This window comes from Phocoena sinus, chromosome 3 (genome assembly GCF_008692025.1).
Source record: "Phocoena sinus isolate mPhoSin1 chromosome 3, mPhoSin1.pri, whole genome shotgun sequence".
In the NCBI taxonomy this organism is placed as follows: domain Eukaryota; kingdom Metazoa; phylum Chordata; class Mammalia; order Artiodactyla; family Phocoenidae; genus Phocoena; species Phocoena sinus.
This window is the reverse complement of record NC_045765.1, coordinates 54,495,209-54,516,882: the sequence shown is the minus strand read 5'-3', so window position 1 is coordinate 54,516,882 and position 21,674 is coordinate 54,495,209. Positions and strand designations below refer to the sequence as shown.

General features: G+C 42.4%; 4 protein-coding genes across 4 annotated transcripts in view; all 4 read left to right on the top strand.

The window, feature by feature from the left end:
* Positions 1-21,674, top strand: part of LOC116750459 (protocadherin alpha-C2) — a 159,156-nt gene that overhangs the window by 4,026 nt on the left and 133,456 nt on the right. The window lies entirely within an intron of this gene.
* Positions 1,802-8,986, top strand: LOC116750515 (protocadherin alpha-5-like). Its single transcript, XM_032625249.1, is given in 7 exon segments — positions 1,802-1,825; positions 3,201-3,213; positions 5,551-5,874; positions 5,877-5,933; positions 6,139-6,687; positions 6,690-8,047; positions 8,954-8,986. Coding segments are annotated over 7 exon segments (2,358 nt in total).
* Positions 12,298-16,251, top strand: LOC116750514 (protocadherin alpha-6-like). Its single transcript, XM_032625248.1, has 2 exons — positions 12,298-14,744; positions 16,242-16,251. Exons 1-2 carry the CDS (start codon positions 12,298-12,300, stop codon positions 16,249-16,251), a joined length of 2,457 nt encoding a protein of 818 aa, XP_032481139.1.
* Positions 18,610-21,000, top strand: LOC116750462 (protocadherin alpha-7-like; the record flags this gene model as incomplete). Its single annotated transcript, XM_032625140.1, has 1 exon — positions 18,610-21,000. A coding segment is annotated over exon 1 (2,391 nt), but the record flags the coding sequence as incomplete, so codon positions are not given.

Here is a 21,674-nt window from a genome sequence, read left to right as displayed (position 1 = left end):
GTTCTTTTGTCCTTTGGTGAATAGAAATTTTTAATTTTAGTTAAGTTCAGCTTATCATTCTTTTCTTCTTGATCCTGTTCCATGAAGATAATTTCTTGTGGTGTCTTTTGTTTAATTGGTCACATTACATATACAATCCATTTTGAATTTTTTGTCTTTATTGGAACATAGGGGTCAAGATTAATTTTCCCCAAGGATATTCAACTGAAGCAAGACCACTTGAAAAAGATGAGTTCCACATGTTTTATAAAACACTTTTCTGTTATATAACCATGGTCTTTTTGTTGTTATTGTTGTAAGCTATTTGACTTTTTTTTCATTAATGTCGTGTTGCCTCTTTCATTTCCACTTAAATTTGTATGTAAATTCCATAAAAACAACTCGGTGAGGTTTTGATTTGGACTGCATCGTATCTACTGAGAAACGTGAAACTAGTTGACATCTTTACAATAATGTCATTCGGTTCATGAGCATGCTCTATGTATCTAAATAACCTGTAATTGTTCTTAATATTTTATAATTTTCTGTGTAGAGGTCCTATATATACATCTTTCATTAGATTTACTCTTAGATAATTGTCATTTGTGATCATTATAAATATCAACTTTAAGCTAAAAATCTTTTCTCTGTTTACTAATGATACGTATGAAAATATTTTGTATTTTTCTATTGACGTGTTATTCAGCTAACTTGCTAAGATAATTTATTAATTCTAATAATTTGTCTATAGGTGCTTTGTATTTTTTGATATAGACAATCATTCTATCAGAAAATATTGAGAGTTGTATTTTTTCCTTTCCAATCCTTATATCTTTAGTATGCTTTATGGGATTGGGTAGGACCACTAGTACTCTGTTAAACCGAACTGGCAATAGTGGACATTCTTGTCTATTTATGAACTCTAAATGAAAGGTTTCAATAATTTATTATTAATTATGTTTGCTGTAGGTTTTAAAAAATTATTAAAAATTCCCTTCTCTTCCTCCTCTTTTTTGTCTTCATTTGGATTAGTATATTATAATTATTTCATTTTCTCCTGAATTATCTTTTTAGTTATACATTCTTTTACTAATTTCTTTATTGATTTCCTGGGTACTATAACAAGCATCATTGACTTGTTTAGTATAGATTAAACTAATACTTTTGCCACTTACAGACAATGCTAGGACCTTGAATAATAACTCCATTTACTTGCTCTCACTTTTTCTTTTAATATTATGCCTTTCAATTATACATATACTCTAGGAACAGATTACATTATTATTGTTTTTTTATACAGTTACTTTTTTAAAAAATTAATTAATTAATTTTTGGCTGTGTTGTGTCATCGTTGCTGCAGGCAGGCTTTCTGTAGTTGCGGCCAGCAGGGGCTACACTTCGTTATGTTGCGCGGGCTTTTCATTGCGGTGGCTTCTCTTGTTGTGGAGTGCAGGCTCTCTGTGCCCGGGCTTCAGTAGTTGTGGCGCATGGGCTTAGTTGCTCCGCGGCATGTGGGATCTTCCCGGACCAGGTCTTGAACCCGTGTCCCCTGTATTGGCAGGTGGATTCTTAACCACTGTGCCATCAGGGAAGTCCCTAAAGTTACTTTTTCTTGTTTCTTTCTGGGATATCTTTCCTTATGAATAAATTCTTTAATATTTCTTTTAGTGGTGGTAAAGAAATACTTAATCTATGGAATATGAGAAATATGCTTATTTTGCCAACACTTTTGAAGAATAGTTTTGCTGAATATTAAGTTCTGTGTTGTAAGTTATTTTTCCCTCCAGTGCTTTCAGATGACATTCCATAGTATTTTGAGAAGATGGCTGTCAAGTTTATTGTTCAGGTAGCGTAACCTTTTCTTCCCCCCTCTAGCTGCTTTGTAAAATTTTTCTTTGTTTTTGATTTTCAATGGCTTTATTATATGCTCAATTTTAGTTTTCTTTGGTTTTATCTTGTTTGCAGTTTTTGTTTTCTAAATTTATTTATTTAATTTTGGCTGTGTTGGGTCTTCGTTTCTGCGTGAGGGCTTTCTCCAGTTGCGGCAAGCAGGGGCCACTCCTCATCACAGTGCATGGGCCTCTCACTATCGTAGCCTCTCTTGTTGTGGAGCACAGGCTCCTGACGTGCAGGCTCAGTAGTTGTGGCTCACGGGCCCAGTTGCTCCGTGGCATGTGGGATCCTCCCAGACCAGGGCTCGAACCCGTGTCCCCTGCATTGGCAGGCAGACTTTCAACCACAGCGCCACCAGGGAAGCCCTTGTTTGCAGTTTTTAAAGCTTCTTGAATATGTGGCTTGATGTCTTTCATCAGTATAGGAAAATTCCAGCAATCTGTCTTTGAATATTGCTTCTGCCTCATGCTTTTCTCTCTTTCCCTTCTGTAACTCAAGGAATATGTGTGTTAAATCCTTTCACCTTAAAGTAATTATACCACAATAAAGATGTTATAAAATATTTTCACCATATCTCTTATATCTTCTATGCTCTCTCTATTTTTTAAACATCACTTTTGGTCTCTATTATATGCTGTATATTTTATGCTGAACAATCTTATACTTCAGCAAAATTCTCTTCTTATTATTAAATCATCAACTGAATCTAAACTTCAATTATGACTTTTTTTAGCTTTAGGATTGTAATTTCCATTTAAAAATAGATTACAATTTTCTGGTGAAATTATTTATTATGTATTTATTTCAATACCTTAATCACAGTTTATTTGTGATCCGTCATATCATTGTAATAATTGGATCATCTGTGTGTCTTTTTATTCATTTTTTTCTCATGATTCTCTTTCTTTGTAAGCCTGATAATTTTGTATTGAGTTCTGGGTATTGTACATAAGAAGCTGTAGTTGTTCTAGATGTAATTATATTCCTCTAGAAATGGATAAAGAATTTATAAATATCTGACAGATATGAGTTTAGAACATTTATGAAAAAGTTTGAATTGAGATAAATATTTTATCCCTTTTTCTTTTTTGTCTACTACAATGATGTCTGTCATTACAAATCTTCTGAACATTTTATTTTTCTCTTTCCTACTGACACCCAAGTTCTATTTTGTACTCTCATACAAAGTAAATTTAGTGGAATAAAGATTCTGTACTTTATTTTAAACTCCTTTTTCTTCCTCCACTCCCCTTTCCTTGGTACATAAGAACCAAGCTTATTGAATTTATTACTCTTTAGTTACCCTCCTTTCTTCTTTCTTACCCTAGATACTTGCTAATGGTATAAGAATCTTGCATCTCACCAAGTTTCCACTCACTTGACCTAGGATTTTTTTTTTGGTGGGGGGGATTTTTAAAAATTCAAACAGAAAGTCACTAAAATTATAATCATCCTCATCAGTTCACTCAGTCCCATGTAATTAATTCTTTTTCATCTTGATCTTTTACTAGCACTTTTATAAATTCATCAGTTTTCCATTAGAGTTCTGAAAATGCTTATTCATTCAGTTCAGCAGTACAGTCAGTTACCAGAAACCTGTACTTGTCAGAGTCTTTTCCATGAATTCCTTGAAGGTGAAACCCTTTTATAGGAACATTTTTGCAAAAGCATCAGAGTACACCCAGAACTGTCTGTAAAAGACAAAAAACTTAAAAATAACCATGGTTAAAGATTTGATGAAAGTTCATAATAATGCAATCAACAAGGAAATTTAGTTATTTCTGAGATATACATTTTAAAGTAATAACTAGAATTATGACATATAACATTATACCAGAACATATAAGCTTTTTAGAAATTTCATGTAATGTCTGAAACATTTATATTAACATATTTTCATACAAATAACCCAAAGAAAGTTTAGTATTAGTTGTTTTTTTGTTTGTTTGTTTTTTATACTGCAGGCTCTTATTAGTCATCAGTTTTATACACATCAGTGTATACATGTCAATCCCAATTGGCTAATTCAGCACACCAACATCCCCACCCCACTGTGGCTTCCCCCCTCGCTGTCCATACATTTGCTCTCTACATCTGTGTCTCAACTTCTGCCCTGCAAACCGGTTCATCTGTACCATTTTTCTAGGTTCTACATACAAGCGTTAATATACGATATTAGTTTTTCTTTTTCTGACTTACTTCACTCTGTATGACAGTCTCTAGATCCATCCACGTCTCAACAAATGACCCAATTTCATTCCTTCTTTATGGCTGAGTAATATTCCATTGTATATATGTACCACAACTCCTTTATCCATTCATCTGTTGATGGGCATTTAGGTTGCTTCCATGACCTGGCTATTGTAAATAGTGCTGCAATGAACATTGGGGTGCATGCGTCTTTTTGAATTAAGGTTTTCTCTGGGTATATGCCCAGTAGTGGGATTGCTGGATCATATGGTAATTCTATTTTTAGTTTTTTAAGGAACCTCCATACTGTTCTCCATAGTGGCTGTATCAATTTACATTCCCACCAACAGTGCAAGAGGGTTCCCTTTTCTCCACACCCTCTCCAGCATTTGTTGTTTGTAGATTTTCTAATGATGCCCATTCTAACTGGTGTGAGGTGATACCTCATTGTAGTTTTGATTTGCATTTCTCTAATAATTAGTGATGTTGAGCAGCTTTTCATGTGCTTCTTGGCCATCTGTATGTCTTCTTTGGAGAAATGTCTACTTAGGTCTTCTGCCCATTTTTGTATTGGGTTGTTTGTTTCTTTAATATTGAGCTGCATGAGCTGTTTATATATTTTGGAGATTAATCCTTTGTCCATTGATTGGTTTGTGAATAATTTCTCTCATTCTGAGGGTTGTCTTTTCATCTTGTTTATGATTTCCTTTGCTGTGCAAAAGCTTTGACGTTTCATTAGATCCCATTTGTTTATTTTTATTTCCATTACTCTAGGAGGTGGATCAAAAAATATCTTGCTGTGATTTATGTCAAAGAGTGTTCTTCCTATGTTTTTCTCTAAGAGTTTTATAGTGTCCGGTCTTACATTTAGGTCTCAAATCCATTTTGAGTTTATTTTTGTGTATGGTGTTAGAGAGTGTTCTAATTTCATTCTTTTACATGTAGCTGTCCAGTTTTCCCAGCACCATTTATTGAAGAAACTGTCTTTTCTCCATTGTATATCCTTGCCTCCTTTGCCATAGATTAGTTGACCACAGATGGGTGGGTTTATCTCTGGGCTTTCTATCTTGTTCCATTGATCTATGTTTCTGTTTTTGTGCCAGTACCATATTGTCTTGATTACCGTAGCTTTGTAGTATAGTCTGAAGTCAGGGAGCCTGATTCCTCCAGCTCCGTTTTTTTCCCTCAAGGCTGCTTTGGTTATTCGGGGTCTTTTGTGTCCCCATACAAATTTTAAGATGATTTGTTCGAGTTCCGTAAAAAATGCCACTGGTAATTTGATAGGGATTGCATTGAATCCGTAGATTGCTTTGGGTAGTATAGTCATTTTCACAATATTGATTCTTCCAATCCAAGAGCATGGTATATCTCTCAATCTGTTGGTATCATCTTTAATTTCTTTCATCAGTGTCTTATAGTTTTCTGCATACAGGTCTTTTGTTTCCATAGATAGGTTTATTCCTAGGTATTTTATTCCTTTTGTTGCAGTAGTAAATGGGGGTGTTTCCATAATTTCGGTCCCTGAGGAGGCCAAACAAGGCACCTTCGTGGGCCACATCGCCCAGGACTTGGGGCTGGAGCTGGTGGAGCTGGTGCCGCGTCTGTTCCGGGTGGCATCCAAAGGCCGTAGGGACCTTCTGGAGGTAAATCTGCAGAATGGTATTTTGTTTGTGAATTCTCGGATCGACCGGGAAGAGCTGTGTGGGCGGAGCGCGGAGTGCAGCATCCACCTGGAGGTGATCGTGGACCGGCCGCTGCAGGTGTTCCATGTGGAGGTGGAGGTGAAGGACATTAGTGACAACCCCCCAAGGTTCTTGCGACAAAAATAAACACTATTTTAGAATCAAGAATAGCGGATTCGGGCTTCCCTGGTGGCGCAGTGGTTGAGAGTCCGCCTGCCGATGCAGGGGACACGGGTTCGTGCCCTGGTCCAGGAAGATACCACATGCCGCGGAGCGGCTGGGCCCGTGAGCCATGGCCGCTGAGCCTGCGTCCGGAGCCTGTGCTCCGCAACGGGAGAGACCACAACAGTGAGAGGCCTGTGTACCGGGAAAAAAAAAAAAAAAAAAAGAATAGCGGATTCTAGGTTTCCGCTAGAGGGCACATCTGATATGGATATCGGAAGAAACGCAGAACTGAGATACAAGTTACAAGCTAATGAATATTTTGACTTGGATGTTAAAACAAATGAAGAGGAAACAAAATTTTTAGAGCTAGTTTTGAAGAAACCAGTAGGTAGGGAAGAAACGCAAGAACATCGTTTATTGCTGATTGCAATTGATGGAAGAAAACCTGAACTAACAGGTACAGTTCAGTCATTGATCAATGTATTGGATGCGAATGATGATGCCTCGGAATTTGATAAATCAACTTATAATGTCAGAATACTGGAAAATGCACCGAACGGGATATTAGTTATTAAACTGAATGCCTCAGAAGCAGGTGAGGGCATTAAGGAAATAGTGTACCTCTTTAGTAATCTTGTTCTTGACAACGTAACATCTAAATTTGCGATCAATCTAATAGTGGGGAAATAACAGTTCAGGGAAAGAAAACTGGATTATGAAGACTGTAATTTATATGAAATTAATATTGATGCCGTTGATAAAAGTCCATTCCCATTAACTGACACTGCAAAGTAATAGTGAAAATCCTGGATGAGAATGATAATAGCCCAGAGATGGTCATAACCTCCTTATCTCTGCCTGTGCAAGAGGACGCCCCACTGGGCACTGTCATCGCCCTGATCAGTCTGTCAGACCACGACTCCGGTGCCGATGGGCAGGTGACTTGCACCCTGATGCCTCATGTCCCCTTCAAGCTGGTGTGCACCTTCAAGAATGACTATTCATTGGTTCTACACAGTGCCTTGTATCGCGAGACTGTGGCCAACTATGAGGTGGTGGTGACCGCGAGGGACGGGGGCTCGCCTTCCCTGTCGGCCACAGCCAGCGTGTCCGTGGAGGTGGCCGACGTGAACGACAACGCGCCCGCGTTCGCGCAGCCCGAGTACACGGTGTTCGTGAAGAACAACCCGCCTGGCTGCCACATCTTCACGGTGTCGGCGCGGGACGCGGACGCGCAGGAGAACGCGCTGGTGTCCTACTCGCTGGTGGAGCGGCGGGTGGGCGAGCGAGCGCTGTCGAGCTACGTGTCGGTGCACGCGGAGAGCGGCAAGGTGTACGCGCTGCAGCCGCTGGACCACGAGGAGCTGGAGCTGCTGCAGTTCCAGGTGAGCGCGCGCGACGCGGGCGTGCCGCCTCTGGGCAGCAACGTGACGCTGCAGGTGTTCGTGCTGGACGAGAAAGACAACGCGCCCGCGCTGCTGCTGCCCGGGCCGGGCGTCGGGGCGGGCGCGCTGAGCCAGCTGGTGGCGCGGTCGGTGGGCGCGGGCCACGTGGTGGCGAAGGTGCGCGCGGTGGACGCGGACTCGGGCTATAACGCGTGGCTGTCGTACGAGCTGCAGCCGGCGGCGGGTGGCGCGCACAGCCCGTTCCGCGTGGGGCTGTACACAGGCGAGATCAGCACGACGCGCGCCCTGGACGAGGCGGACGCGCCGCGCCAGCGCCTGCTGGTGCTGGTGAAGGACCACGGCGAGCCGGCGCTGACGGCCACGGCCACCGTGCTGCTGTCGCTGGAGGACAGCGGCCAGGCGCCCAAGGCCTCTACGCGGGCGTCGACGGGCGCCGCTGGCGCGGAGGCCGCTCTGGTGGATGTGAACGTGTACCTGATCATCGCCATCTGCGCGGTGTCCAGCCTGTTGGTGCTCACGCTGCTGCTGTACACGGCGCTGCGGTGCTCGGCGCCGCCCAGCGAGGGCGCGTGCGGGCCCGGGAAGCGCACGCTGGTGTGCTCCAGCGCGGTGGGGAGCTGGTCTTACTCGCAGCAGAGGCGGCAGCGGGTGTGCTCTGGGAAGGAGCCGCCCAAGGCAGATCTCATGGCCTTCAGCCCCAGCCTGCCTCAGGGTCCCATTTCTACGGACACCGTGAGTCTCAAAACTCTTACAGCAATTTTTCGTCATGTCTTTAATATGAAATATTTAATATTATCCTCTATCTTCTCTTTGTATTTTAAATTATGGCTTTATAAGTAATTATTGTATCCTTTTAGATATAAATTCTCTTGGTACTAATTCATTTACTTATAGTTACGCTTAAAATTTACTTTGTTTGAGAAAATTGTTTTGCACTATAGTGTTTATTTCAGTAACAATCCCCTTTTTATAAGGTTTTAAAAGTTTGAGTTAATGGACTAGTTTTCTGTGGACCATAGAAAGCATTTGCAGATTGAAAATTTTAGTTGAATGTTTCAATTTTCAAATATTAGTGTTGTCGTAAGATACTTGTAAGATACATTCTTGGCATTATTATTTATTGTCAAAGCCCCATGTTGTAACTACATAGAAATATTTAACATCGTCGTGTCAATTTGCCTTTTTTGTTCTCCATATACTATCCATTATTTGAGTATTTTTATTACACATATTGAATTAAGTTTTTCAGTAATATTTGTGCATTGAATGACTCTTTCAAGTCTGTTTAAATGGTTGGCCTTGGCATACTAATGGTGAATTTGATATTTATAATTAAAACTTTTTAGCTCTAGTGGCTTCATTTTATTCATTTTTGAATACAAAATACATTTACATGATTTAAAATGTTTTAAAATGTTTCCATTCTACCTCCAATATCAAACCACTTAATACACCTGCTGAATATTTCAAACTTTCCAATTTCTTGGCTATTCTTCTAGAGAATTTTTCATATACTAATAAACTCCTGTCTCCCATTTTAAGACATAATATTTGTGTTGATTTTCCTTCCCCCTTCATTTAATATAATTTGTCTATCATGACATATTACTTAAGGAGTTTTTTCATTCTTTTTTCCAGCCCATGTTGTCCCATTTTGCAGATATGTCATAATTCCCCACCTCCAACGTCAACATTTAGTGGAACAATGATTAGTTTTTCTCTATCTTACTTTTTATTTTCCAATACACAAATTATTATATTGGTGAGAAATAATCATGAATTCTCACAGTTGGGAAAATCTTAACATTTTTGAGTTAGAAAACATTTGTATTTATTGTTGCCTTTTGTTTTTAGATTTTAAAAAACTGTACTATGATATAACCACCCCCGAGTTTGTTGTTTACCAATACCATTTTTACAACAAAGCCATACATTTTATCTACTATAGGTAAGAGTGCTCTCCATCTCAAACACAGAGAACTGTTTTTCTACACTTCTTTAAAAAACAATATGGGTTTAGCCAGGAATAAATATTCCACATTTCATATGACAAAATGTCAATTCCCCTTTTTATTGCTTTCCTATTTCTTGCATTCTCACATGTATTTAATTTTATAAGTACACTTGTATCATACTATTTAAACATTTCTAATACCTCATTACTTTGGGGGAGTCCTATAAATGGAGAGGGCATTCTCACCACTGTGTAAATTTGTAGGTAACAGTTGTCAGCTTTTTAAAAATCAAGTTAAATAAATCAAGTAATTTAGTTTTGAAATATAAACTATTTATAACTGAGAATTTTCTTTGCTGGGCGAGGAAGATTTTCACGGATTGACTAAACTTTTTTCTCACACAGTCCTCTCCCTTGATTAGATGAACTGTTTGAGTAAATAAATAAACAAAAATATAAGATGTTTCTTATGAGGAGACCAGTATTTTCCTTTTCCAATGGAAAGGAAATTGCATATATGATTTCAGTAACATTGTATAATTTTCTACTTGGAGCCAATAAATAGAATTATTGCAACTGTTTCAGTTAATTGGACTATATTACCAACCTTCTGGAAATTGCTAGGAACTTCAATAGAAAGACAGATTTGATACTTCAATTAACTAATTTAAAAGTTGATATTCAGGGCTTCCCTGGTGGCGCAGTGGTTGAGAGTCCGCCTGCCGATGCGGGGGACACGGGTTCGTGCCCCGGTGTGGGAGGATCCCGCGTGCCGCGGAGCGGCTGGGCCCGTGAGCCATGGCCGCTGAGCCTGCGCGTCCGGGGCCTGTTGCTCCGCGGCGGGAGAGGCCACTGTTCTTCACGTAGGGCAGCAATTTATGAAATACCTTAACCACTATAGAAAACCTTCAACTAACAAGACTGTAGGCCAATATATCTTTTTTTTTTTTTTTTTTCCAGTACGCGGGCCTCTCACCGTTGTGGCCTCTCCCGCTGCGGAGCACAGGCTCCGGATGGGCAGGCCCAGCGGCCGTGGCTCACAGGCCCAGCCATTCTGCCGCATGTGGGATCCTCCCGGACCGGGACACGAACCCGTGTCCCCTGCAGCGGCAGGTGGACTCTCAACCACTGCACCACCAGGGAAGCCCCCAATATATCTTTTGTCAAGGCCTTTCTTCCTGTTAGCAAAGGAACCTTTTATTTGGGGGCTTATTATTGGTTGTCAAATGAACTCTTTGTTTACTCAAAATAAGTGTAATAGAAAGCGATAAGGACTACTACTTATCAGGATAGATCTAGGTTAGTTATTTTAAGATGTTGTCATGTAAGTTATGTAAAATGTTCTCATGTTGGGGGGTACTTTGTATTACAGTTGTCTGTGAGGATTTTACAAGTATATCAGAATTGTGCAGAAGGGTGAGTGTTGGCAAGTGTCTGTTTGAAAATTCTTTTTAATAACTTTCATTGTCTCCTTTTGAGAAAGAGTTTAATTACCTACAGTTGATGACATTAAGGATGAATTCATGGTAAGATGATATTTTGGCATGACTTTGATATGAGTGGAGCATTCTTACAGGTAAAGATGGAGGTAATTTTAAAAAAATTGAACAAAGGTTGTATTGCGGAAGAAGGAAAGCAAGTGATCTATGTTGTCTGCAAAATAGAATATTGGAGAGTAGTTGAAAATAACACTGGAAATGTTGGCTTGTGACCATATCTCAGGTCACATAGAAGTGATTCTAACATCTTGGGATTTATTTGTTTAGTGCAATCCAATAAAAGCTGTACCCATGAAGATAAATATGGTGGTATGTGAAAAGACAGATGGACAGATGGACTATAGGCCAACTTTGAATAGGGCAGGTAAGGGAGATGGAGTAATAAAAAATTGATATAGGTGACATGTAGAATGTTCATGCCATTAAATAAAAGGTGAATTTAAGGGTTTGAATTTGGGGGGTATTAATGATTTATCTTCATAATCTTTAAATTGTAATCAAATTATTTTCTAGGAGTCATCAGCATGTATGGCTAAAAATGACAATTATAACCATTGAAAAGGCGGAGAAAGATGTGAGTTTGGGAATAGCTTCAATAGAAGTCTTGTCTGAAATGTTGGAAGGGGATGAGAACACAAATAAAAGCATATAAGAGGTTGAGGTAGAAAGAAACGGATAAGGTCATTTAGGAGCAGCAGAAGGATCAGAGCGGCAAAGCACAATAGGTAGAAATTCCACAAGATGGAGAAGTATAAGTAGAAATTCCACAAGAAGGAAAATATTTTGAGGGGGAGGACTAACATAAGCTGCAGAGAAATTAAGAAATGTTGTAAGGAATATGTGCTAAAATTTTCAGCCTCCATTATTAAATTAAAAAACATTATTAGGAGTAGTTGATGTTCACTCAACAAAGAAAGAATGGACTTTGATAATCTATAAGGTTTTAAAAATTTGGGTAAAACTTGCTAATTTAAAATTACACTCTTTTCTCAAAATATAATAATATATTCTGTGACAGAAATACATGCACATGTTTCTTCTCTATGCAAATATGTAGGATAGTTTGCACTTCTAATTCCCAAGCCTGGTTCATATCACACTTAAGCTTTCTAAAATGGCTGATACAGTTTTTCCTTTATTGGGAGGAAAGTTGTTTCACTATGAGTATTTCGAACCCTTACACTACTCTAAACTAATAAAAGAAAACAGACGAGATAAACTGACCCTGCAAATTACAAACATGAGGAGATTTACTATTAAAATAAGGCAAAACATATATATGTAATATAAATATCTATATCTTTAACTTCAAGAACTATAGCGTAGCTTCGTTGTGAAGTCATTACTTACCCTTTCGAGCCGCATGATGTCGCTGTCTACCGTGAAGTTACACTAGCTGTTATTCAAGTCCATTGCTCCCGTTACTGCATCCTTCCACGAGTGTTGAATGATGGCAGGCGCAGAAGAACTGAATTAACAGACTCGGGATCATACAATATTTCATCTTAATGCCTAGACAAGATTTCCTGATGGAACTAAACCAGCAAGTATTTGAAATGCTTATTACACCTGAAGGCCGACTGAGATCCCGGTGTTTGCTTCTCTCGCTTCTGCTCCTTGCAGCCTGGGAGGCGGGGAGCGGCCAGGTCCGCTACTCCGTCCCAGAGGAGGCCAAACACGGCACCTTCGTGGGCCGCATCGCCCAGGACCTGGGGCTGGAGCTGACGGAGCTGGTGCCGCGCCTGTTCCGGGTGGCGTCCAAAGGCCGCGGGGACCTTCTGGAGGTAAATCTGCAGAATGGCATTTTGTTTGTGAATTCTCGGATCGACCGGGAGGAGCTGTGCGGGCGGAGCGTGGAGTGCAGCATCCACCTGGAGGTGATCGTGAACCGGCCGCTGCAGGTGTTCCATGTGGAGGTGGAGGTGAAGGACATTAACGACAACCCGCCTGTGTTCCCGGTAAAGGAACAAAGAGTGTTGATTTCCGAATCTAGGCTGCCAGATTCGTCGTTTCCACTAGAGGGCGCGTCGGATGCAGATGTGGGCTCAAATTCTGTCTTAACCTACAAGCTCAGTTCCAACGAAAACTTCGCGTTAGATGTGAAAACAAACAGTGATGACAGTACACAAATTGGGCTCGTGTTAAGGAAATCGTTGGACAGAGAGGAAGCGCCCGAACATAACTTATTCCTCATGGCTACTGACCAAGGCAAACCTGAGCTCACTGCCACTGTTCAGCTGCTGGTCACCGTACTGGATGTGAATGACAATGCTCCCAGTTTTGGACAGTCAGAGTATGAAGCAAAAGTATTTGAAAACTCAGATAACGGAACAATAGTTATGAGACTGAATGCTTCTGATAGGGATGAAGGAGCGAATGGGGAGTTTTCATACTCTTTTAATAGTCTTGTTCCATCCATGGTTAGTAACCAGTTTAGAATAGATCCAAATACTGGAGAAATAGTAATTCAAGGGAATTTAGATTTTGAAAATATAAATTTATACAAAATCCGTATTGATGCGACAGACAAAGGCCACCCACCCATGGCTGGTCATTGCACCATCTTGGTGAAAGTTTTGGATAAAAATGATAATGTCCCTCAGATTGCACTGACTTCCTTATCCTTGCCTGTCCGAGAGGACGCTCATTTCGGCACTGTCATTGCCCTAATTAGCGTGTCCGATCTCGACTCAGGTGCCAACGGGCAGGTGACCTGCTCTCTGACGCCCCATGTTCCCTTCAAACTGGTGTCCACCTTCAAGAATTACTATTCGCTGGTGCTGGACAGCGCCTTGGATCGCGAGAGTGTGGCCAACTATGAGGTGGTGGTGACTGCGAGGGACGGGGGCTCGCCTTCCCTGTCGGCCACAGCCAGCGTGTCCGTGGAGGTGGCCGACGTGAACGACAACGCGCCCGCGTTCGCGCAGCCCGAGTACACGGTGTTCGTGAAGGAGAACAACCCTCCCGGCTGCCACATCTTCACGGTGTCGGCGCGGGACGCGGACGCTCAGGAGAACGCGCTGGTGTCCTACTCGCTGGTGGAGCGGCGGGTGGGCGAGCGAGCGCTGTCGAGCTACGTGTCGGTGCACGCGGAGAGCGGCAAGGTGTACGCGCTGCAGCCGCTGGACCACGAGGAGCTGGAGCTGCTGCAGTTCCAGGTGAGCGCGCGCGACGCGGGCGTGCCGCCTCTGGGCAGCAACGTGACGCTGCAGGTGTTCGTGCTGGACGAGAACGACAACGCACCCGCACTGCTGCTGCCCGGGACGGGCGGTGGGGCGGGCGCACTGAGCCAGCTGGTGGCTCGGTCGGTGGGCGCGGGCCACGTGGTGGCGAAGGTGCGCGCGGTGGACGCGGACTCGGGCTATAACGCGTGGCTGTCGTACGAGCTGCAGCCTGCGGCGGGTGGCGAGCGCAGCCCGTTCCGCGTGGGGCTGTACACGGGCGAGATCAGCACGACGCGCGCCCTGGACGAGGTCGACGCTCCGCGCCAGCGCCTGCTGGTGCTGGTGAAGGACCACGGCGAGCCGGCGCTGACGGCCACGGCCACCGTGCTGCTGTCGCTGGAGGACAGCGGCCAGGCGCCCAAGGCCTCTTCGCGGGCTTCGACCGGCGCCGCTGGAGCGGAGACGGCGTTAGTGGATGTGAACGTGTACCTAATCATCGCCATCTGCGCGGTGTCCAGCTTGTTGGTGCTCACGCTGCTGCTGTACACGGCGCTGCGGTGCTCGGCGCTGCCCAGCGAGGGCGCGCGCGGGCCCGGGAAGCCCACGCTGGTGTACTCCAGCGCGGTGGGGAGCTGGTCTTACTCGCAGCAGAGGCGGCAGCGGGTGTGCTCTGGGGAGAGGCCGCCCAAGACCGACCTCATGGCCTTCAGCCCCAGCCTTCCAGCTTGTCCAGTAGTGGTGGATATGGGCGAGCTTCAGGATTTAAATGGTGATCGGCTTTCCAAAGTAAGTCTGAATTTTCATAATTACCAGTTAATATTTATTTTGAAATGTTATAATTGTTTTCCTTCAGTTTATATTTACACTCTCTTTTTTTTGAAAAATTTGAATAATTACATTATATACGTCTTTTCCTTTTTGTTAATCATTATGATCTCTTTTGTTTATTAATGCTGACTTAAAGTGGAATCAGACGTTATTAATATCATTCTACACCTCAAGATTTTTGTCTTGAAACTCAAAATTTCATTGGATACATTCATTTGTGATGCATTTAAAAATTTGCACTGGTAGTATTTTTTTTCTTATTAATGTTGTAGAGATTTCATTACTTTCCATTTGAACTTCAGGAGGGTTATTTCACAGTTACTCATTTTTAAATAATATATTGACATTTCAATGTCACTTTATTACATTTTTATCCTTTCAGCTTCCTTCCTTTCTTTCTGCCTTTTTTTTTTTTTAATGCTTCTGTTTCACCAACACTTTCAAGTTATCCACTTTGTTTAAGGACCCTGTTCATCATATCTTAATCTAGATTCCTTTTGGGGCCTGGTGATTCCAAGAGTCCAAGAGTCTGTAGTGCTTATTTACTGTTGGCCTTTTAAACCATTTAGAGACAAAGTACATAGTATTAGTTATCAGACTGAATACTTCTGATTGGGTTGAAGAAGTGAATGGGAAAATTTCACCCTCTTACAACTACCATGAGACACCTATGGTTATTGCTCAGCTTATCAGGGATTCAAATATCAGACAAATAGTAATTCAACAGAATGTGAACTTTGCCCAAGTACATTCATGTAAAATCTGCATTGAACTCTCAAACACTGCAAATCACTTATTTATGTTTGATTTTTATTTGGTGGGTTCCTTTCATAGAACTATTTCTTCTAATTTAATGCTTTCATTATTCACTCTGTATTATGATTTAAACTCTTCACTGTTTCTTTACATGCAGGAAGCAGAGAATAGTGTTTATTGTTGTGAGTTTTGAAGCCATCCTTCCTTGCCTAAATTCCCCCCTACCAATTTTGTTCTGTGCAGCCTTGCTTAACCTCTCATTTTTCAGTTTTCCACCTGTAAAGCTGGGATGATAAATAGTAATACCTATCACAGGTAAATGCTGAAGTACTTAGTAAGTTGATACTTATAAAGTGCTTATGATAGTATTAGCTAAATAGTAAGAGCTTGATCAATTTGGCTATTCATATTCTGAAGAGGAATAGGAAAATCTAAAATGTCAGAAGGTCATCATTATGGCTTCTATATTTTTTTTTTATGTAAAGGCTATTTATGACCTCCCTATAAATAATTAATTTAAGATGTATTTTAATTAATCCAAGATGTCTCTAACATTTTGAATGCCACTGAAGAAAATTTTGATCCATTTTTTCTATGTTGAAAATTGAATTAAGATTTTGGCAGTGGAAAAGCATTTTGGATTTAAAAAATACATTTAAGCTGCTGAGCCTTTGGTGCTTTGCTGAAGGTGATTTTAACTTTTTGTGTTGTCCATGTTTTCCTAGGAAGTATTAGACTACCTTAAACTGGAATGACATATTTTCCTACATTTACAAGTTGTCCAGGGTCCATCAGAGGACTGAACTGGGGTTTGTGCTCCCCAATATTTTCATTTTCTATTTTTTGAAATGGTGGAAACCATTGGTAGTGTTTCTGATTTTTAAAAATAAGTAAGCACACAATAGTTTTGTTTTGGGTTTTTTTGGTGGCTTTGGGTCTTCGTTGCTGCATGCGGGCTTTCTCTAATTGAGGCGAACGGGGGCTACTCTTCATTGCAGCGCGCGGGCTTCTCACTGCGGTGGCTTCTCTTGTTGCGGAGCACAGGCTCCAGGCGCACGGGCTTCAGTAGTTGTGGTGCACAGGCTTAGTTGCTCCGCGGAATGTGGAATCTTCCCGGACCAGGGCTTGAACCCGTGTACCCTGCATTGGCAGGCGGATTCTTAACCACTGCGCCACCAGGGAAGCCCCACACAATAGTTTTTAAACACATACTTAAAAGTGACAAATAGACTATTGTATAATCAATAAAGAGTGTCATTTGTATAAATACCTAACAACCATAAAAATAGTATGCTTTCTTAGGAAATAGAGAAGAACCATAGGCATCACTCTTGAGTAAACATTTAAAAAATATTCTAGGATGGTCTCTAAGAACATGATGCTGTGTCAAGAATGATTGAATTAACAAGAACCAGCCCCTGGCTTCAAGAAGTTTATAGAAAAATAAAGATATCTGTCATACATAAATATAACCATCTTAGAGGCAGAATATTATAAGAGATACAAGAGATGTAAATCACTGTGATTTTATTGAACAGAAATATCCACCTTTTTCCCTTGTTGAAGGAGTCCTTCAAGAGTTTTGACATTTTAGTGGTTTTTAAATGGAAAAGTTTCCTTTGGGAGAATATTGAGTATAACCAGTATTCTTGGCAACAGAGGAACTTAAGTAAAGTACACAGAAAACCCCAAATGTGCCTGGACACAGGGAAGTCTGTTTTGGTTAAAACATATAGTTCCTATAGGAAAGAGTATGAGATAAAGCAGGAAAAGTAATATGAGAAAAATCTCTTGGGTCATTTGAGTACTTGACTAAGAAATTTTGACTCACCTCTCACATCATTGGACAGCTATCAAAAAGAGTGAATCCATAGGAATAAAAGGTGTTTTTCAGGAAGATGACTGCCAGGATTAAGAGAAGGATAAATGGAGTTGTGACAAGATGACGCAATAAGAAGCTATTGCAATAATTCAGGATAGCAGCATTATTTAAAACTCATTTAGGCAGATATTAAACTTGGAAAGCCATAGCATACAGACGTTAATTATTTTATTTGCAGTTGGGAAAATGGATGTGAAACATTAAAAAAAACTTGCTCTGTTAAGTAGAACTAAAAAGGATAAAACACCCCAAGCTTGATTAAAGGACTGCTTTAACTAAAGGACAGTTGAGTACCAACATTTAGCTGATGAAATAAACATATATTATAAAATAAATAATCTAAATCATGTTGGAGATTGTAAAAACAGGTGGATATTCATAAAACATGAGGCTTAGAAAGAATGAAAGGAAAAAAGATATGAGAACCATGAAATCCTGAAACAGAACATGTAAATTCTGATGAAAAGAGAAATTCAGAATACTTCGTCCTCGCAAAATGCACTTAATACAAATTCTTCCTTTTCAAAGATACCCTAAACCTTCCCTTATTGTACTTTCTTAAGACAAGTATATGAATTAGTTGCTAATATTTCTTGCTTCCTAAAAACAACTTTTCTAAGTTTTCCTTCCACTAGATTCTTGAGATCCTGGGTCCCTAGAGAGACCAGGAGTTTCCTTAACAGAAATCTAAGAAAATGGAGCTTCCTGGACTCTGAAGAGAGGATTTTAAAACTTAGGGTTGCTAACATAATTTTATTTGTCACTTGCATTTTTATCTTTATTTTAAAACTTTGTGGAAAAACATATTTTCAAGGCTTGAGAACTACAATTATGGTCACACTAAACATCCAGAAGTGAAATCTCCTAAGAATGCCTTCAGCCAGCATGAGAAATGTTGTCCTACACTTTAACAAATATTTGTAGAAATTCAGAGATTGAAATAAAACTTTGCACCTTATTAATATAAAGTTAATTTTTGTAATTCGTACTTACTTTTTGGGCCACATGATGTCGCTCTTTACCATGAAATTCTCTTAATTCAAGACAAAACTAAGTCATCCCTTTTCACATCGGAAAGAGTCTCCACTCTGTTTCAGTACCCGGAGGTTGAACAATGGCGAGCCTATCAGGATAATAAAGACGGGATAAGAAGATTCCTCTAAGTTTTGCGACAAGTTACGCAGTTTAGAATAAAATACCAATAATTTGAAATGTACTCAAATCTAGGCGGCTCGGGGAACCGGCATCTACTGCTATTTTTTATAATTCTCATAGCCTGGGAGACCGGGAGCGGCCAGGTCCACTACTGGGTCCCGGAGGAGGTCAAACATGGCACCTTCGTGGGCCACATCGCCCAGGACCTGGGGCTGGAGCTGGCGGAGATGGTGCCGCGCCTGTTCCGGGTGGCGTCCAAAGGCCGCGGGGACCTTCTGGAGGTAAATCTGCAGAATGGCATTTTGTTTGTGAATTCTCGGATCGACCGGGAGGAGCTGTGCGGGCGGAGCGTGGAGTGCAGCATCCACCTGGAGGTGATCGTGGACCGGCCGCTGCAGGTGTTCCACGTGGAGGTGGAGGTGAAGGACATTAACGACAATCCTCCTGTGTTCCCCGGAACACAAAGGAATCTGTTTATCGCGGAATCCAGGCCGCTTGACTCTCGGTTTCCACTAGAGGGCGCCTCCGATGCAGATATCGGGGAGAACGCTCTGTTGACTTACAGGCTGAGCTCCAATGATTATTTCTCTCTGGACGTACCAACCACCGACCAACAGGTAAAGCCCCTGGGACTTGTATTACGAAAACCTTTAGACAGGGAAGAATCTCCGGAACTTCATTTAGTGCTCACGGCCACTGACAGAGGCAAACCTGAGCTGACTGGCACAGTTCAGTTTCTCGTCAAAGTGCTGGACGCCAATGACAACGCCCCAGCTTTCGACAGAACACTCTATGCGGTGAAATTACCAGAAAACGTTCCCAATGCAACGTTCGTAATTAAACTCAACGCCTCAGATTTAGACGAAGGCTTGAATGGTGATATTATTTACTCATTCTCTAGTGACGTTTCTCCAGATATAAAATTTAAGTTCTACATAGACTCCCTAAGTGGGAAGATTATAACAATAGGACATATAGATTTTGAAGAAAGTAAAGCTTACAAAATTCCAGTAGAGGCGATCGATAAAGGCCTCCCACCCCTGGCTGGTCACTGTACAGTTCTTGTGGAAGTTTTGGACGCTAATGACAATGCTCCAGAGTTGACTGTCACTTCCCTGTCGCTTCCTATCTCAGAAGATGCTCAGCCCGGCACAGTTATCATCTTGATTAATGTGTCTGACCAAGATTCTGGTGCCAATGGGCAGGTGACCTGCTCATTAACGCCCCAGGTCCCCTTCAAACTGGTGTCCACCTTCAAGAATTACTATTCGCTGGTTCTGGACAGCGCCTTGGATCGCGAGACTGTGGCCAACTATGAGGTGGTGGTGACCGCGAGGGACGGGGGCTTGCCTTCTCTGTCAGTAACAGCCAGCGTGTCCGTGGAGGTGGCCGACGTGAACGACAACGCGCCCGCGTTCGCGCACCCCGAGTACACGGTGTTGGTGAAGGAGAACAACCCGCCCGGCTGCCACATCTTCACGGTGTCGGCGCGGGACGCGGACGCGCAGAAGAACGCGCTGGTGTCCTACTCGCTGGTGGAGCGGCGGGTGGGCGAGCGAGCGCTGTCGAGCTACGTGTCGGTGCACGCGGAGAGCGGCAAGGTGTACGCGCTGCAGCCGCTGGACCACGAGGAGCTGGAGCTGCTGCAGTTCCAGGTGAGCGCGCACGACGCGGGCGTGCCGCCTCTGGGCAGCAACGTGACGCTGCAGGTGTTCGTGCTGGACGAGAACGACAACGCACCCGCGCTGCTGCTGCCCGGGCCGGGCGGCGGGGCGGGAGCGCTGAGTCAGCTCGTGGCTCGGTCGGTGGGCGCGGGCCTCGTGGTGGCGAAGGTGCGCGCGGTGGACGCGGACTCGGGCTATAACGCGTGGCTGTCGTACGAGCTGCAGCCGGCGGCGGGTGGCGCGCGCAGCCCGTTCCGCGTGGGGCTGTACACAGGCGAGATCAGCACGACGCGCGCCCTGGACGAGGCGGACGCGCCGCGCCAGCGCCTGCTGGTGCTGGTGAAGGACCACGGCGAGCCGGCGCTGACGGCCACGGCCACCGTGCTGCTGTCGCTGGAGGACAGCGGCCAGGCGCCCAAGGCCTCTTCGCGGGCGTCGACGGGCGCCGCTGGCGCGGAGGCCGCTCTGGTGGATGTGAACGTGTACCTGATCATCGCCATCTGCACGGTGTCCAGCCTGTTGGTGCTCACGCTGCTGCTGTACACGGCGCTGCGGTGCTCGGCGCCGCCCAGCGAGGGCGCGTGCGGGCCCGGGAAGCCCACGCTGGTGTGCTCCAGCGCGGTGGGGAGCTGGTCTTACTCGCAGCAGAGGCGGCAGAGGGTGTGCTCTGGGGAGGGGCCGCCCAAAGCAGATCTCATGGCCTTCAGCCCCAGCCTCCCTCCGTTCTTAGGTTCAGAAAACGCGGGCAAACTGCAAGATGTTGATCATTGCACGGAGGTAGGTCCATTTAAACTGATATTAAAATATTTAAGACGGAATTTTATAATTTATAGTATTTCACATTTATTTTCCTTTTTATAATATACAGCACGTTTTCACACTTCAGTATACAAACGTTACTGTGGTTTAAAAGTATTTAAAATTAATCGTTTTTCCCCCCAGATTTATTGTGATATATTTGGTGAATAGCATTGAGTATGTTTAAGGTATAAAACATGATGATTTGATACACGTGTATATGGCGAATTTAATCGCTGTTTCTCAGTGCCATCAGACATTAACCATTCTCCATGTGTTGGGTTTCTACTGAAATTCAAATTTTTCTTGGATAAATTTCTTCTTACTGAATACGATTTTATTCTTTGTAATACCTAACTTTCTGAACCCTAACAACAAGCTGTTTATATACATTCCTCCAAATAGCATTTATTTTTCATTGTATGTAGTTTTAACCTTACTTCATATACTACGTTTCGATAATATTTACATATTTTCTGGGGATTACTTTTACTTTAAGATCAGAGCCCATCCATTTTATTTACTTCTCTCTCTTAGGGTCTGTTACATAGGTTTAGAGAAACATATTACTATATATACTACATGTATATAGTGTTTATTGGTATTTTAAGCAGTTTAGTAATAAAGTACAGAATAATTTCTCTTCAAAATTTGCATGT